At 38.1% G+C, this 18,394-nt stretch overlaps 1 protein-coding gene across 5 annotated transcripts in view; it reads left to right on the forward strand.

Annotated features, from left to right (window-relative positions):
- The first annotated feature begins 544 nt into the window (after positions 1-544).
- CCDC150 (coiled-coil domain containing 150) overlaps positions 545-18,394 on the forward strand; it is a 111,807-nt gene continuing 93,957 nt past the window's right edge. For 4 of the 5 annotated variants that reach the window (XM_079132571.1, XM_079132573.1, XM_079132574.1 and 1 more), the window contains exons 1-5: positions 545-655; positions 5,643-5,806; positions 10,436-10,656; positions 10,763-10,941; positions 12,914-12,982. In XM_079132571.1, the coding sequence (XP_078988697.1) occupies positions 644-655; positions 5,643-5,806; positions 10,436-10,656; positions 10,763-10,941; positions 12,914-12,982 (645 nt within the window). In that variant the 5' untranslated portion in view covers positions 545-643. The remainder of the gene's footprint in view (positions 656-5,642; positions 5,807-10,435; positions 10,657-10,762; positions 10,942-12,913; positions 12,983-18,394) is intronic. The other variant, XM_079132572.1, reaches the window with a different exon arrangement.

Here is an 18,394-nt window from a genome sequence, read left to right on the forward strand (position 1 = left end):
GGATTTAGAAATACCTATTCACTTACCTGTCGACAAGGCAAGAAATAACTTGTGCCAAAGAAATGAAAAGAGAACAGATTCTATGTGGTCTACTCTCCATCTCGCTATCATGAACGACGAAGTTTTCCTTTAACCAGAAGTTCGAGCTGTTTTTACCATTTTTTAAAATGGTTGTTAACAAAAAATCTGTCATTTTCTGTCGTTCAGAATTTACTTGATAACTTTAGACCTCCTACAACTAAAAACATTTTCTAATCTCGGATTCCGGCTACGGCAGGGCAAAGGTTTGCCAAAATTAGCGGAACACAACTGGTACCAGCAGCAAAGTGGACACACCTGGCCCTCCGCCGGGAGAGGGCGGAAACTACATATCCCGGCGTGCCCCGCTTGCGAGCACAATGGAGTCTGTCGTCATCCGGGCCACGAGGCTGCACGTTCCCCGCGCGTCGCGGGATTCCGGCCTGGGTCCCGCCCCGGGCGGAGGGCCCTGCAGGGCCGGGAGAACTGCACTTCCCGGCATGCCCTGCCACGCCTGCGCTTGCGTACGGGAGCTACCCCTTCGGCGAGCGGGTTGGTTTGAAGTGCAGTGTTAGTTCCATGGAAACCGGCCTGCTTGCAGCGGGACACAGCCAGCGGCGGGCAGATGGACTCCGGGGTGAGGCAGCCGAGCTTCGGAGGGAGAGCAGACGGCTCAGACCAGGCCACCATTACCTCTCCCTGACGCCCTCTCCGCTCCCAGGCGGAGTCCCGTCCCACTCCCTGGATTTCAGGCGTTTCTGCATTCGATGCCTGTCAACATCGTTTAGGAGCTAAATTTGCATTGTCCTGGCTCTAGCCGAGGGAGGAGGCTAACCGCTGAGGCCTCTAGCTAAGCCCCGGTTCCATCTTTATTTATGCGTTAGGTTGGAGGTTATAGGTTCCTGGGAAAGCCATTTTGACGTTAATGTTTGGTTTTTACCACTAGTTGTTCTCCATGGCCTACTTACTAGAATATAGGTGTTAGCCCCCGGGCATTGGTGCATGCCTGTAATTCCAGCTATTCCGAAGGCTGAGGCAGGAGGATTCCAAGTTTGAGGGCAACTTCCACAACTTAACGAAACCTTGTCTCAAAAATTTATAAGGACTGAGAATGTAGCTCAGTGGTAGAGGCCCTGTGTTCAAACCCTAGTTGTGCAAAAAGAATATCCTATTAGGACAGCATAGACATTCGCTACATTTGTATTGAATTGTCCTCCTGTTTGCCACCCATGATATCCCAGGTACTGTGTTAGACTCTCAATACAGAAAAATGATTAAGAATCTAACCTGGTTTTGGAGACGCTCACGTTAATCTGTCTTGGACACGTGCATGCATCATGTACCTGGTTTGTTTTATCTCTGAATGCCCAGATCCTTTAATACTTTTTTATCCAGTCTCATGATTTCATGCACCATGTAGAATTAACTTCAGAATTTGTCTTCAGGCCACACCTCTCCTCTGAAACTCCAGATCCAGAAATTCCATCATGTATTGGGCATCTTACCTGTTTTTAATTAAATATTTCTAAACCAACTCAGTCTTTCCCCCAAATATATATATTTTTTTCTTTTGGTGCTAGGGAATAGACCCAGGGCACTTAACTATTGTGCCACATCCCAGCCATTTTTATTTTGAGACAGGGCCTTGCTATTGTTGCTTAGGGTCTAAGGAAACCCTCAAACTTGCAATCCTTCTGCCTCAGCCTTCCAAGCTGCTGGAATCACGGGTGTGTACCACTATATCTGGCCAAAATGGGTCCTAATAGGCTTCTATTGGTAATACCAATAGAAGTGGTAACACCATCCTGCTGGATATTCAGATCAAAAACCTATCTTTAAATTATGACTGGACTCGGACCACTTCTTACTATTCCACTGTTATCACCCTGGTTCTAGGTGGCAGTATCTCCTATCTTTGCCCTTGCCATCTACTACTGTTTGTGGGTGGAAGACCCAGGGTGATTGAGTTTAAAGGTAAATTAGGTCATGACAATCTTCAGCTCTAAACCATCTAGTGGGTTCTGAATTGCTGAGTGAAAGCCAAACCTTTACAATGGTGTTCAAGGCCCTACATGTCTCCCATTTTTATCCCTCTGACCTCATCTCTCACTATTCTCTCCTTCACTCATTTGTCACTGATCAAACTAACTATATTTGTGGACTCATCAGATATTCTAACAGGGTTTTTGTATTTAGCATTTGCTCTTTCTGGACCTTCTGTTCTTAAGATATCCATAGAGCTCACACCTGACCTCCTTCAGGAGGTCAGATATTATCTCAGTGAGGAACTTTGTTCTTTAAAACTTTGTTCTTTAAAATTAAAGTCCGCACTGCAGCCTCTATCCCATTCTCTTATTTTTTCCACAGTACTTTATTATCAATGAGCAACTATTTTATTTCAGGTCTATCTTGTTCAATTAGAATATAAGTTCCATGAGGGCAGAGAGTTTTGTTTATTTTGTTCATTTGCTGAATTCCCCAGTACCTATAACAGTATCTGGCTCATGTTAAACATTCAGGAAATAGTTGATAGAAGTATGAGTGAATGAAGATAATGTCATTGACTGAACTTAGTGGTTGTGATAAACAATATCGACTACTTAACTACTACTATTTTGGAACTGACAGCATATGGTTATAGCAGTTGCTAGGTGTAGGAATGGAGCCTGTGTGCACAGAAACAAGTGTTTCCTTTTCAAAGTCATCTGGCTTTTACTAATATATTTCTTAAGACATTTGTCTTTCTCATAGCATGGTTTCCATGAAGTTAACTGCCTAGAAGCTCTTTGGAAATATTCTCCCTAAACATTGAGACAGAACTGGATTCATTTGATTGAATGAATTCATGTGAATGAATTTTTTTTAAATGAAAGTTTATATCTTAGTATTTTTTAAAAAAATTTAAGCTGTTACTGGACTTTTTTAAAATTTATTTATATGTGGTGCTGAGAATCGAGTCCAGTGCTTCACACATGCTAGGTGAGTGCTCTACCATTGAGCCATAACCCCAGCCCCTTAGTATTTTTATTGTTACTGTCAATCATCAGGACTTAGGTTTAAGACCACATTCAATATTTGCTCCTTTTTAGATCCCGACTTAATGGTGAATGTCTGTAATCCCAGTGCCTTGGGAGGCTAAGGTAGGAGGTTCAAAGCCAGTGCCAGCCTCAGTAAAAGTGAGGCTCTAAGCAACTCAGTGAGCCCCTGCCTCTAAATAAAATATAAAATAGGGCTGGGGATGTGACACACACACACACACCTATACGTATGTATATGTATATATATATATTTACTCCTTTATAAAACCAGCAAAGTACAAATATATTAAAGCTATTGTCTCTTTGCCTGGAATATTAGTAATTAAAAATAGACTTATTGTAAGACTGTACTTCTTTGAGTTATAAGGATCTGATCTGTCAAGTGGCCAATGGATTGTGTATGTGGTGGGGGTGGCATTTCTGCTTGCCTCTCCTTTAGACTTACCAGATAGGGGAGGACAGGCAATGATAAGAGTAACTGTAGTGAAAGTGGGAATCTCTTGATTTTTAAGTCTGAACTCAAAAGATGGATGCATTGGATACCAAGTCTTTATCTCACACTTCCTTTGACAGCTTCCTAGATACTCAAGGGCTCTCCCTAATGACTCTCTAGGCTCTGTCCTTTTCTTGCTATTCAGCAATCACCACCCCTGCCTTGCTTCCAGGGCTCTCCTGACCTTGACATTGTTTATTTTTTGTTTCCCCTTTGGGATGAGGCAAGTGGGTTTTGGGGAGGGGAGGTGGTTTAGAGGAAGGGTTTTCAACTAACTGTCAGCCCTGTTTTATTTTAATAAATCTCCAAAAGCTAGATTGCCTTGTTTACTTGAGTCAGCAGTTTCTTTACTCTCTGAAGGAGATCCTCACTGACTAAGAGTCTATTTCAAGGACAATCCCATGTTGTTTAATTTAAAATCTTTGTCTCCTGCCTACTGCCAGTCAGTGTTCCAGTCATCTTGATCTCCCCTTCCTTAGGCTAAATTCCGCACCCCCGCCCTTTTTATATACTGAGGATTAAACCCGGGGGTACTTCATCTCTCCTTATCCCCAGCCCTTTATCTTTTATTTTGAGATAGGGTCTTGCTGAGTTACTGAGTCTGACCTTGAATTTGTAATTCTCCTGCCTTAGCCTTCCCAGTTGCTGAAATTACAGGCCTGTAATTAGCCCCCTTCCCCGAAAAGACTGGGGGTCAAGTTGGTTCCTCCTTTTTGTTCCAGAGTAGCTTTCTTTTCTGGAAGCCTGAGAAGCTCTAGTCTGGAAAAGGGTTAGATGGGTGCCAAACTCCTACCTCAGCATGTGGACTTTATCTTTTTTAAGCAAATGAAACAGCTGAATTTGAATTGTTTTCAGTTTTATTTTTAGGCTGAATTTGTATACTTTATAAAGTAAATGTAAGCATTTTATGCAGATCATAGGTACCTTACTTAGGGAAATATCAACAAAACTAGACACACAATTACATGAAAAAATTCAAAATATATGGGGAAAATTTCTATTTCCTACATTTTTTTCTAAAGGTAGACTTCTTCTATATTTGTATTAGTATATGCTTGGCTTCTGAACGTGGGCAGTTCTGTATATAATAACCAGCTACCTGGGCCTAACAAGTTGCCACAGAAAATGTCCACCTTTTTCACCCCCACACTGTTTATTCCTTTACTTCTTCTTTTTTACCTGTTTTTCCACCAACTGTTGCCCAAGACTACAATGTTTCAGAAGTGATTAAAACAAAAAGGAAAAGTTTATTTTTCCTCACTTGAGCAGAGTTTGAAGATTACTGATTTGCCAAAAACTGTCAGCTTAAGCGGAGCTGTTCTGGCCTTTTCCTTGTGTTTCATATACTGGTGATCCCTGGGCTCTTTGTTTACATTTAAGTGTGAGGCACAGCATGAAGACTGAAGGAGAGCTCTGGGCATCATAAGAGGAAAAGGAAGGGGGAGGTGCCATTGTTTCTGGCCTTTTACCAGGACAACAAAAGTCTCCCCAAAGCCCTTTCACAAACTTCCGCTTAAAGCAGGCCAGGGTGTACCACTTGGTTGTGCCACCTATAGGGGATGCTGGGCATGTTAACTCAACTGTGCCCTCACAAGCCCCCTTCACCACATTTTCCATACTTTTTCTTCCCACCCTACGCCTGGTTTATTTCTAGGTCGGTAGTAGCTGAACATTATGAAACAGAAAATAAAATGGAGAGAAACCCATTTGGTATCTCTCCATTGTTATCCCCTTGCCCCCACCTTTTCACCTACTGGACACAATCAGTAACTTCAACTCCAGCACTTTTTTTTTTTTTTTTTTTAGCAGAACCAGCCCTAGGGGCTTAGAAGCTCTTCCTTCTGTTATCCAGGTTATACTTCATTAGTTTATGTAGTAACATGATCCTGGCATATGGAGCAGGCCCTATTTGGGGAAGTTGGAAAAGAGATGGTTTTTAAAGCTTCTACCCACACTTAAGGAATCAAAGCAGAATACATGGCTACACCTGAGTTCAACAGGACAGTGATAATTAATACTCTCATAGGAAGGGGTGGGTACTATTTTGAAAAATAATAGACCCTACCACGCTAATACTGTGACTTTAATCTTAGGAGCATATGGAAACTACAATGTGTAGGCCAATCCTCTCTCCAACCCATATCAATGCTACAGCTTCTGAAACATTCACAGTCCTTCAGCAAAGGATGAGAATAGTAGAAGAACAGACCAGTTCTCTGAGGGATGACTTAATTATGTTGAACTACGGTGAAAAAAGGTAACAAAGAAAAATGAACTAAATCTGTTGTATGATGAATTTTGCTTCACTGCTTAGTAACAGGGAGTCACTGTGATGTAGGCAATGAAGTAGATATTTATAAAACAATTCAGAAATGACCATTCGGGTATTAATGAGAAAATAAATGCAAGATAGAATTGTCATTCTGTGATACAGCTACTGCCACTATTCATCTGTATAGTTATTTAAAATGTGTTAAGTATGAAAACTGAAAATCCTTCCCCCTTTGATGTACAATTAAAAACAAATGTAATTTTTCATGTAATTAAAAACATTTTAGTTTTTATTTTAAAATCAGTTAAGGAAAAAAATCTAAAATGTTACTTCATGCCATTAGTTTAGTCTTCATATTTTCAGAGGTTTGAAATATTTAAATATTTCATAATTTAGAATGAGGTACTCACAAAAGAACTGAACTGTTTGTCTCCTAGTACTGCTAAAGAAGTTACTGACTTTAAAGTTGAATTATCAACAGTGTAAGAAATCTGTGTGCTTACACAGATAATATTGAATGTATTGCTATGATTTCTGTAAAAAAAAAAAACCTGTTTCTCTCATTAAGACAAAATTAATGTAGTTGGTATTACAACACCTATCAAGTAACTAACTTTTGCATTAAAAGATAACATTTGGTACAGTGTCAAGTATGTTGGTAAAACAGTAGGAATGTTATTATGACTTTAAGATTTTTCTAAAAATGTGAATATATTTATATTGACATATCTGTATGTTAATATAGAATATTAACTAATTCTTCATTCACCAGTATAGAATTAACCTCTAATATGTTTATGTATCACTTGTTTTGACATGCCGAAAAAACTTATAAAAAGTTCAGATTAAAACAGACCACTGGGGCTGGGCTTATGGCTCAGTGGTAGAGTGCTCGCCAAAGAAGTGTGAGTCACTGGGTTCAATCCTCAGTACCACATATAAATAAATAAAATAAAGCTTAAAAAAAAAAAGACTACCACTAAAAAGTAGTGATCTTCATTCATCACACTTTACATTCATCCTCTTTTCCCAATAATGCTTTCCATATTTGAGTTTGGAGGAGCTAATAAGTGCTCTTTAGCTAAAGAATAAATTTTTTAATTTTTCAATTTTATTTTTAATTGATAATCTTATATATTTATGTGTGTTTTGAATGAAACTATTTGAGTCTCTTGATCAACTCAGCTGGTAACCACTGTTCCCAGCAGCCACCAGAATCCCAGACAAAAGAACACCAGCAAGGGAGCCATCTGCGTGAATCTCCTTGGGGATAACCTCACCATTAGGGGAATTGGATTGCCCACAAGGGACTTCAGTGACACAACCACAATGTGAAAGTTTAAGTGTTTTTAGTACTCACCCTATGGATATACCTGGAGCCCCCCACCCCCTAACCACATAATGGGGAGACAGGCAGAGAGAAAGAATAGGAGTCTGTGGATCAACTTGGTTATAGGAGTAGGTATTATCCAAACAGACTTCCTGCAGGGATCTTTATTTGATGGATTTAAAGCAAGCAGGCACTAGTTCCAGGTTGTCATCTTGTGATTGAGAAGTTTGTGGGCAAATATGTGAATGGTCTGTGTAAAGGAAGCATCAGGAAAGCAGGGAGCCCCGTCCATTAGGCAGAAGAGATGTCTCTGCATTTTTATCTCTGGCCACCAGCTGTAGCCATTCAGGTGGGATAGAATATTGGAAACTGTCAAGTGTGACTGGGCACTGCTTTCGGTGTGAGAAAGTTAAGCTTAAAAGGGATGCTGAAGCAATATAAAATATTGTAAACATTCACTAAAATGGGATATACTGTGATATTATGATACATCCATTGTAGAATGATTAAATCAAGCTAATTAACATCTGTCACCTCATATACTTATTTCTTTGTGGTGAGAATATTTAAAATCTCTTTTAGCAATTTTGAAAAAGAAAAGGCATTAACTATAGTTATCAATACTGTACAATAGATTGTTAGAACTTATTCCTCTAACCCCTCAACAACAAAAAAGAAAAAAAAGGAAAAAAAAATTAGACCTGGGGGCTAGAGATGCAGTTTAGTGATAGAGCACTTGCCTAGCATGCATGAGCTTTGGATTCAATCCCCAGCATTGCAAAAACAACTTATTCCTCCTATCTGACTGAAACTTTATACCTGTTGATTAATATCTCTTCATTCCTTGTCTGTACCCCCAGTCCTATCCACTAATAATCACTATTCAACACTGCTATGAGTTGGCTTTTTAAAATTTAAGATGTGCGATTATATAGTCTTTTTCTGTACATAACTTCACTTATCATAATGTTCTCTGGATTCATCCGTGCTGTCACAAATGACAGAAATTTCATCTTTTTTTTTAAAGAGTATTCTGTTGTGTGTATGTTTCATATTTTCTTTATCCCTTCACCTGTTATTGAATGCTTAGGTTTCCATAACTTGGCTATTGTGAGTAATGCTGTGATGAACCTGAGAGTTTAGACAGCTTTTCAACATACTAATTCAATTCCTTTCGATATATACCCAAAGTGGGATTGCTGAGGCATATGGTAATGCTCGTTTTAGTTCTTTCGAGGTGCCGTTTTAGAAGATTGCTATATAATTTATATATATTTCCACCAACAATGCTGATGTAGTTTTCTCCACATCATCAATATGTGTTTTCTTTCATCTTTTTGATAATAGCCATTCTAACAAGTGTGAGATGATATCTGACTGGTTTTAACTTACATTTACCTGATGACAAGGATGATCATTTTTTCATATCCGTATTGACCATTTGAATATCATCTTTTGAGAAATGTCTATCCAGGTTCTTTGTCCATTTTTAAAAATACTTTTCTTAATTGTTGATGTACACAATACTTTTATTTTATTTATTTTTATGTGGTGCTGAGGATCGAACCCAGTGCCTCACACGTGCTGGGTGAGCACTCTGCCACTGAGCCACAACCCCAGCCCTCTTTGTCCATTTTTTAACCAGGTTATTTTCTTTCTGTTGAGTCATTTGAGCTTGAATTCTTCATGTATTTTGTATATTAGGCCTTTATCAGATTATGATTTGCAAATATTTCTTCCAGTGTGGGTTGTTTCTTCATGCTTTTGCTTCCTTTTCTGTGCAGAAGCTTTTTAGTTTGGTGCAAACCCATCTGTCTATCTGCTTTGGCTGCCTGTGCTGTGGGAATTATATCCAAGGAACCATTGCCAAGACCAAAGTCAGATATTTCCTCTTGTATTTTCTTCTAGTGGTTTTGGTTTCAGGTCTACATTTAAGTTTTTTTTTTTTTTTTTTAAGATTTTTTTTTTTCAGTTGTCAATGGACTTTTATTTTATTTATTTATATGTGGTGCTGAGAATTGAATCCAGTACCTTTTATATGCTAGGCAAGTGTTCTACCACTGAGCTACAACCCCAGCCCTACATTTAAGTCTTTTAATCAGTTTTTTTGCACATGGTGTGAACCAAGTGTCCAATTTTGTTTTTCTGTGTGTGAGTATCCAGTTTTTCTAGTACCTTTTTTTTTTTTCCAAAAAGTTTGTTATTTTGCTGTTGTGTGTTCTGGGTACCTTTGTCAAAGATCAATATACCATAAACATGTGGGTTTATTTCTGGGTCATCCTATTTGGTGCCTTTTTATGCTAGTACCCTGGTATTTTGAATGTTATAACTTGGTTATATAGTTTGAATGAAGTAGTGTGATGTCTTCAGCTTTGTTTTCACTCAAGATTACTTTAGCTATGTAGCTCTCTTGTTCCATATGAATTTTAAGGTTTTTTTTCTATTTCTGTGAAAAGTGCCATTGGGATTTTAATACGGATTTCATTGACTCTATAGATTGCTTTGAGTAGTATGGATATTTTAACAGTATTAATTCTTCTAATCCATGAGCTCAAGATATCTTTCCATTTATTTGTGTTATCTTCTATTTCTTTCATCATTGTACAGAGTGGCAGAGTACACTGGCACATCCCTTTCACAAAGAAACTGGGAACTTGTGAGTTTTAGTCCTTTCTCTGCTTTGATCCTAGGGGATTAAGCCCTGGAAGTTTGTGTATTCTCATAAAAACTTTTACTTCTTTCTATGGTCTAGAGAGATGTATATGCCTGGAAGATGTATAAGCCCTGGAAATGTGCACACATCACATAAAATCGCCCTTAGTTCTGTGGTCTAGGGAAATATATATATACTTAATTCCAGCTGCTCTTAGAGCTAGGTGAATTAAGAGCCACACCATGGGGAACCTTAGAGTTAGAGTGCTATAAAAGTGTAGTCTAAATCCTGTCTCATCAGGGAGAAGCTAGGGGTTGGGGATTCCTTCCTAACTATAGGGTGCAGTGCCCCACGTGGGGTTTGTGCCCAACTGTGCCTCAGCTTTTCCTACTCATTCGATGTGGATATTTTTTCAGACTTGTTTATAAAAATCTCTCACTTCATTTCTGACTTTCTGTTAAAGGGAATTAATGTGTGTATAAATGTTTATTTAGTGCCTTCATAGGTGGAGGGAGAGTGTGTTGCTGATGTTACTGTCTGCTCTTTAGGAAGATTACATTGACTCAGTGGGTGGGATTACCATACTACAAATAACATTTCATAATATTGTTTTATTGGGATCTTTGTCCAGAGGTCATTTGGAACCTCCAGACTGTTTAGAAGAACCTGTCAGCCAGAAAGTCTTTGGTCCTATCCAGAATGAAATAATTCGTCCAGGAAAAAAAGATATTTTATGGAAGAACTGTGAGTTTTTGGTAAATCGAATGTGCCATCTGGAAAGCCTCATTCAGTCCTTGAAGATGAATATCTTTCGCCTGCAAACTGAAAAGGATTTGAATCCACAGAAAACAGGTATAGGGAAGAGAATCATCAGAAATTTGATCCTGTTGGGCATTTGATATGTTTATGATTCTCTTCCTTGGCTGACCTTCTTTCTACTGTTGATGCCCCTTGGCAGCTTTTCTGAAGGATCGATTGAACACAATTCAGGAGGAACATTCCAAGGACCTGAAGCTGTTACATCTTGAAGTGACGAATTTGCGCCAGCAACTGAGAGATGTAAGAGAGGAAGAAGACAAGGCACAAGATGAAGTGCAGAGGTTGACTGCCACTCTGGAAATTGCCTCGGAGACAAAGGTTCGAGTCTAGAGTTCTGAAGCACAAACTTACTCTTGTCTATTAGCTGGAGGAAATAACAGACCCATAAAACTGACTTTTAAAAGTAGTTGCTGTCTCCAGGCATGGTGGTGCACACCTGCAACCCCAGCAACTCTGGAGGCTGAGGCAGGAGGATCACAAATTTCAGGTCAGCTTCAGAAATTTAGTGAGAAACTGTCTCACAATAAAAAATAAAAACGAGTGGGGATGTAGGCTGCTGGAAAAGCACCCCTGGCCTCAGTCCCCAGTTCCAAACAAATAGTTGGTGTTGTGTGAGGATTCTTGGCATTTGACATTTACCTGCATTGATAACTGAAATCACTGTGTGCTATCAGTGGTTGATTTCTTTTTTTAAATAGAGTCATTATACTGTACAAGAGACAGCGCCCAGAGGTATGAAGTAGTCTGTGCTCTTCAAAAGCTTGTATGCTAGTTGGAAGAACAAGGCATAGCATGATACATAGGGAAAAAAAGTGTAGGAAATGTTAGAGGACAGTCTAGGAGAATAAGTGAATATTCCCAGTGGCTCAGGAGGTTGAGGAGGTTGAAGCAGGAGGATCAAGAATTCAAAGCCAGCCTCAGCAAAAGCGAGGTGCTAATCAACTTGTGAGATCCTGGGCTGGGGATGTGGTTCAGTGGTTGAGTTCCCGTGAGTTCAATCCTGGTACCCTAAAAAAAAAAAAAAAAAAAAAAAAAAAAAAAAATTGCAGAGTAAGGCCTTTGTATTCAGGTGCATTTGAGAGGGTGAGGAATCCCTATCTAGAAAGATTAGATAGCCTTCAGGAAAGAAGACTGAAGCTGAAGCTTGAGAAGGTGAAGTGGAGGGATAAGAACATTTCCGGGAACACACACAGAGACAGCAAAAAATAGGGTCTACTGGGAAAAAAAACTCAAGAGTATTGTTTTCTTTCCAGGGACCAAGCAGTATGAAAGATATTATTTTGCAAGGCCTTATGAAGTAGGATATTACTATTCCTATTTATATTTTTATCAAGAAGAGTATTGGGACTTAGAAGTCACTTGTCCACGGTTACCATGTGCTCATCTTCTTCCTATAACCCGTGTTTGAACCTACATCTTTCTTCTGGGTGCAGTTAGGATGAAATATATAAACTAACCTGACGGGTGAGAATTTGTGGTCAATAAGTTGAATATTAGCTAGGGATCACATTTTTAGAGCATCTCCATAGCAAGAATAATCAATAGTTGGGCTGATCCTATGAGAACGGATTAAGATTTTTGAGACAGAAATGACATAATGAAAATAGGAAACGCCAATTTGGGGGTATTATAGAGTATTGATTATGGAGAGAGGAGACTGGACACAGGGAAACCAATTAGAAATCTACAGCATTATTTGGGTTGAACAAAATTAGGTCTGACAGGGTTGTGGTATTTTGAAAGGAAAGAGGTAAGAGATACATTGTGAAAAAAGATATTATAGAATATGGTGCTGGACAGAGATTGAAGGTAGGAAAGAAGACCAAAATGATGATGTTTTACATCTGGGATTGTGATACCATTAATACTAATAACAAAAAAGAGAATAAGTAATGAAAGCTGTGGTTTTCGTCCTCAACTCCTAAGCATGAATAATATTTAAAGACAGAAGAAATCATTCTTAGAAAAATAGGGATTTCTCCTATAAGAAAAATATGTCATTAAAATTTCTCTGATTATTGAATTTTACATGAAAGGTAGGTGTGATTAATCACTATTTATGATCTAAAAGATGAAATGATAGACACTGTGAGTCAAAGTAATAAAATCTTACTGTAATAATTACTTCAGACTTACAAGGAATATTTAAAACCATATTAAAATAGTTTTTATTTTTAATGTAAGGAAAAAAGCCTAGACAATTCATTACTTATTTATTTGCACTGATAAGCCTTAGACAATTCATTACTTTCCTTTTAGATTATTTAAAACCTCTTTTCCTATTTTTTAGAAGACTGCAGCTATTATTGAAGAGGAACTGAAGACCACAAAACGTAAAATGAACCTTAAAATTCAGGAGGTAAGACAAAAAGATGCTTAAGGTTGAAACTGCAGAGGGGACATCAAGGAAGTAGAAACTGAGAATGAAAAAAGAATCCTTTGAAGAAGAAAATATGTGACTGTGTACTAGGAAGACTAAAAATATGCCACATGTAATTCAAGTGAAAGTGTATGCCCTTACATGACATACAGACTTCCTTTCCCCTCAATACTGCCATAAAACTGGAAATAAATAAATGCCCTCTGACCCAACAGGAAATAGTTTTCACATGTGGTTGCTCATGTTCATGTGATTGCCCATATACTACTACAAATAAGTGGACACCTTCATGGAAAGGCCTTTTAATTTAAAATTGTTTAAAATTGTTTAAAATTGTTTAAAACCTTTCATAATAAGGTTATCTAATTTTACCTTGAAACCTGAATTTCAGTTTAAGTTTTGGGAATTACCACATAGGTGATTGCTAAAAGCTGTTGGGCTAAAAATTTGCTGCTAAAAACAGAAGAGTGAAGAATTATTCAGTATATCACACAGTGGCCCTAAAACACGAGAATTCCCTGACAGAGTAGTAATAGACATTAGTCCAAATTAAAAAGGTCAAATTATATTTAAAAGATTCTTTTATGTAAACCAGAGAAGTAAACACACTTTTTAGGAAAAACTGTTTTAAAAATTACAGATGATAGTGCTTCAGTTAGTAAGCATTGCTATCTTTAAAACTGTCTTCCATAGAGAACTTTGTTTACCAGTAATTAATAATAAAAGCATGGTTGTTCATCTTAAAAACATTTTTTATTTTTTAGCTATTTTAATAATTTAGAGCAGTTTTTAGTTTATAGAAAAATTGTGCAGAGCTGGGTGTGATGGCATGTGCCTGTTATCCCAGCTACTTGGAAGGCTGAGGAAGGTGAAATAGCAAAGTCAAGGCCAGCATGGGTGACTTAGTGAAACCATGTTTCAGCTCAATGATGCACCCTTGGGTTCAGTCCCCATTACTGCAAAAAGAAAAAGAAAAGTTGTGCAAAAAACCGAGTTCTCATTTACTCCTCTCGATTCCCAATTTCTTGTATTAATATATTGCATTAGAATGGTATTTTTTTACATTTGATAAACTAGCATTGATTCACCATTTAAAGTCCATAGTTTATATTTCACTTATTGTGCTATACAATTCTGTGAGTTTTTATTTTTTATATTTTTATCAGTACATTATAGTTATATATAATATTGAGGTTCATTTTGACATAATCATACATATGTAGACTAATTTGGTCCAATTCATTCCCCCATACTTCCCCTTTCCCTCACTTCTTCCCTTTCCCATTTCCCCTGTCCTCCTTTCTCTATTCTACTGGTCTTCCTTGTATTAGAGTTTTTTAAAAATTAGTTCTTTATAAACAAACATAAAGTGAAATTCACTGTGGTATATCAATTATATGTACACAGCATTATTTGTTCAATTTCATCCCACTATTTCTCCCTTGCCCATCCCTCGTCCTTTTCCCTCAATCCCCTTCCTCTGTTCCGTGGATCTCTCTCCTATTTTCATGGGCCTCCCCATCTTCTTCCCCTTACTTTGCTCTGCTTCTGCATTTGAAAGAAGACATTCAATTCTTGATGTTTTGAGTCTGGCTTATTTCATTCAGCATTGTGTTCTCCACTTCCATGCATTTAACAACAAATGCTATAATTTTTTTTCTTTATGGCTGAGTAAAACTGTTTTGTATATATACTACATTTCCTTTATCCATTCATATGCTGACAAGTCTGGACTGGTTTCATAACTTGGCTGTTGTGAATTGTGCTGCTGTAAACATTGATGTGGCTGTATCACTAGAATATGCTGATTTTAGTTCTTTTGGATAAATACCAAGGAATGGTATAGCTGGGTCATACAGTAGTTCTATTCCTATTCTTTTGAGGAATCTCCATACTGCTTACCAGGGTGATTGTACTAATTTGTAGTAGTCCCACCAGCAATGTATGGATGTGCTACGTAATGCCATGTATTACCTTACAAGGTCAGACAGAGTAATTTCACTACTGTAAATATGCCCTGTGGTCCACATACTCAAAACTTGTCTCTCTAGCCCCTGGCAAACACTGTTGTTACAGAGTACTTATAGTTTTGTGATGGTTGGAATCATATAGTATGTAGTCTTTTTAGACTGGCTATTTTCCACTTAGCATATGCATTTAAAGTTCCTTCCTGTCTTTTCATTGCTTGTTAGCTCATATCTTTTTATTACTGAAAAATACAGCATTGTATATACCACAGCTTGTTTATGTATTCATCTATTGAAAGACATCTTAGTTGATTACAATTATTGGCGATTATGAATAAAGCTACTATAAATATGTGTGTATAGGCTTTTGTCTGGACATAAGATTTCAACTTAAATGAGTAAATAACCTAAGAGTATAATTTCTGGATTGTATGGTAAGCCTATGCTTTGTAAGAAACTGCCATCCTCCCTTAAAAAGTGACTGCACCTATTGATACCCACCAACCAGAAATTTTTATCATCCTAATATGTGTGTATTGGTATTGTGTTTTAATTTACAATTTCCTAATGATAAACATCGAGGATATTTTTATAGGCTTATTTGCCAGGATATCGTTTTTGGTATCTGATCTTTTTTTCACTTTGTAACTAAGTTTTCTTATTATGGAGTATTTAGAGTTCTTTTTATATTTTGAATATTCTTTGGTTTGGATATGATTGAGTGTATTTTCTGAAGGTACATGTGCTGGAAGCTTGGTCTCCAGGATCATGGTATTAGGAAGTAGTCAGCCCTTTAAGAGGTGGGACTTAGTGGAAGGTGTTTAGGTCACTGGGGACTTCACCCTTGGATGAGATTAATATAGATCTCATAGTTCTTGAGAGAGTCAAGTTGTTATACAAAGAGCAGGTGTGACTCCTGAATCTCTCTGGCTTCCTCTCTTGCCACGTGATCTTTCTGAAAGCATTTCTTCCATTGTGATGCCATCTGCCACACTCAGATGTTGAATATATGGGGCCATCCAACCTTGGACTTTCAGTCTCCAAAACTATGAACTAAATAAACCTCATGAGTTTTGTTATAATAACAGCTAAGAGGGTACCAGTTCTTTATCAAATATGTGTTATGCAAGTATTATCTGCCAATCTGCAGATTGTCTTTTTAAAATTTATTTTTCTTTATTCTTTTTAGTTATACATGACAGTAGAATGTATGTTGACATATCATATATACATGGAGTATAACTTTCCATTCTGGTGGTTGTATATGATATGGAGGTACACTGGTTGTGTATTCATGTATGAACGGAGGAAAGTTATGTCCAATTCATTCTACTGTCTTTTCCATTTCCATCCCCCTCCCTCTATCCTCCAATCTGGTGAACCTCCCATCTGTACCCCCATCCCAGTCCAGCCTGTTGTGAGTCAGCATCCACATATCAGAGAGAATATTCGGCCTTTGGTTTTTTGAATTTGGCTTATTTCACTTAGCATGATAAGTCTCCAGTTCCATCCACTTACCAGTAAACACCATAATTTATTTCTTATTTATGGCTAATATTCCCACTACATATATATATATATATATATATATATATATATATACCACATTTTCTTTATCCATTCATCTTTTGAAGGACACCTAGGTTCTATAGCTTAGCTGTTGTGAATTGAGCTGCTATAAACACTGATGTGGCTATGTTACTATAGTATGCTGATATTAAGTCCTTTGGGTATATAGATGTAGCTTCTCTTGTGCCGGGCTAGCTCATACACAGGCTAAGCGGCGCGGAGTCAAGACCCAGACTCTGGGAGTTGGGTGGAAGCAAGCCTGTGGGCGAGCAGCTTGCAAACTTGTTTATTGTGGGATCAGCTATACATTTTATAGGTTTCTTTCCCTATCACAAGTGCCACAGGGGATCAGATCACCAGGTTCCTATACGGGTTCCCTTAGTAATACTGAGTCAATTTGGGGGAGTTTTGTAATTTCCTAGGTGGCTGAAGTGGAACACTCCTCCCCACCGGTTTACACACTTGAGATGTTCTCTGCTGCCAGCCAAGAACTAGGATTTCTCCCAACATATGCTGAGGAGTGGGATAACTGGGTCAAAAGGTTGGTCCATTCCGAGTTTTCTGAAGAATCCCCATATTGCTTTCCAGAGTGGTTACACCAATTTGCAGTCCCACCAGCAATGTATGAGTATGCCTTTTTCCCCACATCCATGCCAACGTTCACTGTTACTTGTATTCTTGATGATTGCCATTCTGACTGGAGTGAAATGGAATCTCAGTGTAGTTTTAATTTGCATTTCTCTTCTTCTTTGTGATGTTGAACGTTTTTTCATATATGTGTTGACCGATCATATTTCTACTTCTGTGAAGTGTCTGTTTAGTTCCTTTGCCCATTTATTGATTGGGTTATTTGGGGGTTTTTGTGGGTGTGTGTGTGAAAGTTTTTTGAGTTCTTTGTATATCCTGGAGATTAATGCTCTATCCTAGCTACAGGTGGCAAAGATTTTCTCGCATTCTGTAGGCTCTTTCTTCATGTTCTTGATTTTTTTGCTGTGCAGAAGCTTCTTAGTTTGATTCCATTCCATTTATTGATTTTTTTCTATTTTACTTCTTATACTTTAGGAGTCCTGTTGAGGAAGTTAGTTCCTAAGCTGACATGATGGAGAGTTGGGCCTACTTTTTTTCTATTAGGCACAGGATCTCTGGTCTAATGCCTAGATCCTTGATCCACTTTGATTGAGTTTTGTGCAGGGTGAGAGATAAGGGTCTGATTTCATTTTGTTACATATGGATTTCCAGTTTTCCCAGCATCATTTGTCAAAGAGGCTATCATTTTTTTAAGAAGATTGTTTTTTAGTCGTATATGGACACAATGTCTTTATTTATTTAATTTTATGTGGAGCTGAGGATTGGACCCAGGGCCTCACATGTGTGAGGCAAGCACTCTACCACTGAGCTATAGCCCCAGCCCCAAGAGGCTATCTTTTATCTAAAGTATGTTTATGGTAATTTTGTCTAGTAAGAGATAACTATATGTTTTAGTCAGCCTTTTCACTGCTGTGAGTAAAGGACCCGACCAGAAAAAGTGTAGAGGAGGAAAGTTTATTGGAGGGCTCATAGTTTCAGGGGTCTTAGTCCATAGAATGCCAGCTCCATTCTTCAGGCCTCAAGGTGACACAGAACATCATGGTGGAAGAGTGTGGCAGAAGGAAAGCAGCTCACATGATTATTAGGAAGCAGAGAGATAGTTCTCCACTTACCAGGTACAAATGTACACCCCAAAGCCACGCCCCCAATTCCAACCTCCTCCAGCCACACCCTACCACTTCAGTTACCTCTTAGTTAATGCCTACCAGGGTATTAATTCATTGATTGGATTAAACCTCTTACAAGCCAGTCATTTCTCCTCTGAACC

This window comes from Sciurus vulgaris, assembly GCF_902686455.1.
Source record: "Sciurus vulgaris genome assembly, chromosome: 3".
NCBI lineage: Eukaryota > Metazoa > Chordata > Mammalia > Rodentia > Sciuridae > Sciurus > Sciurus vulgaris.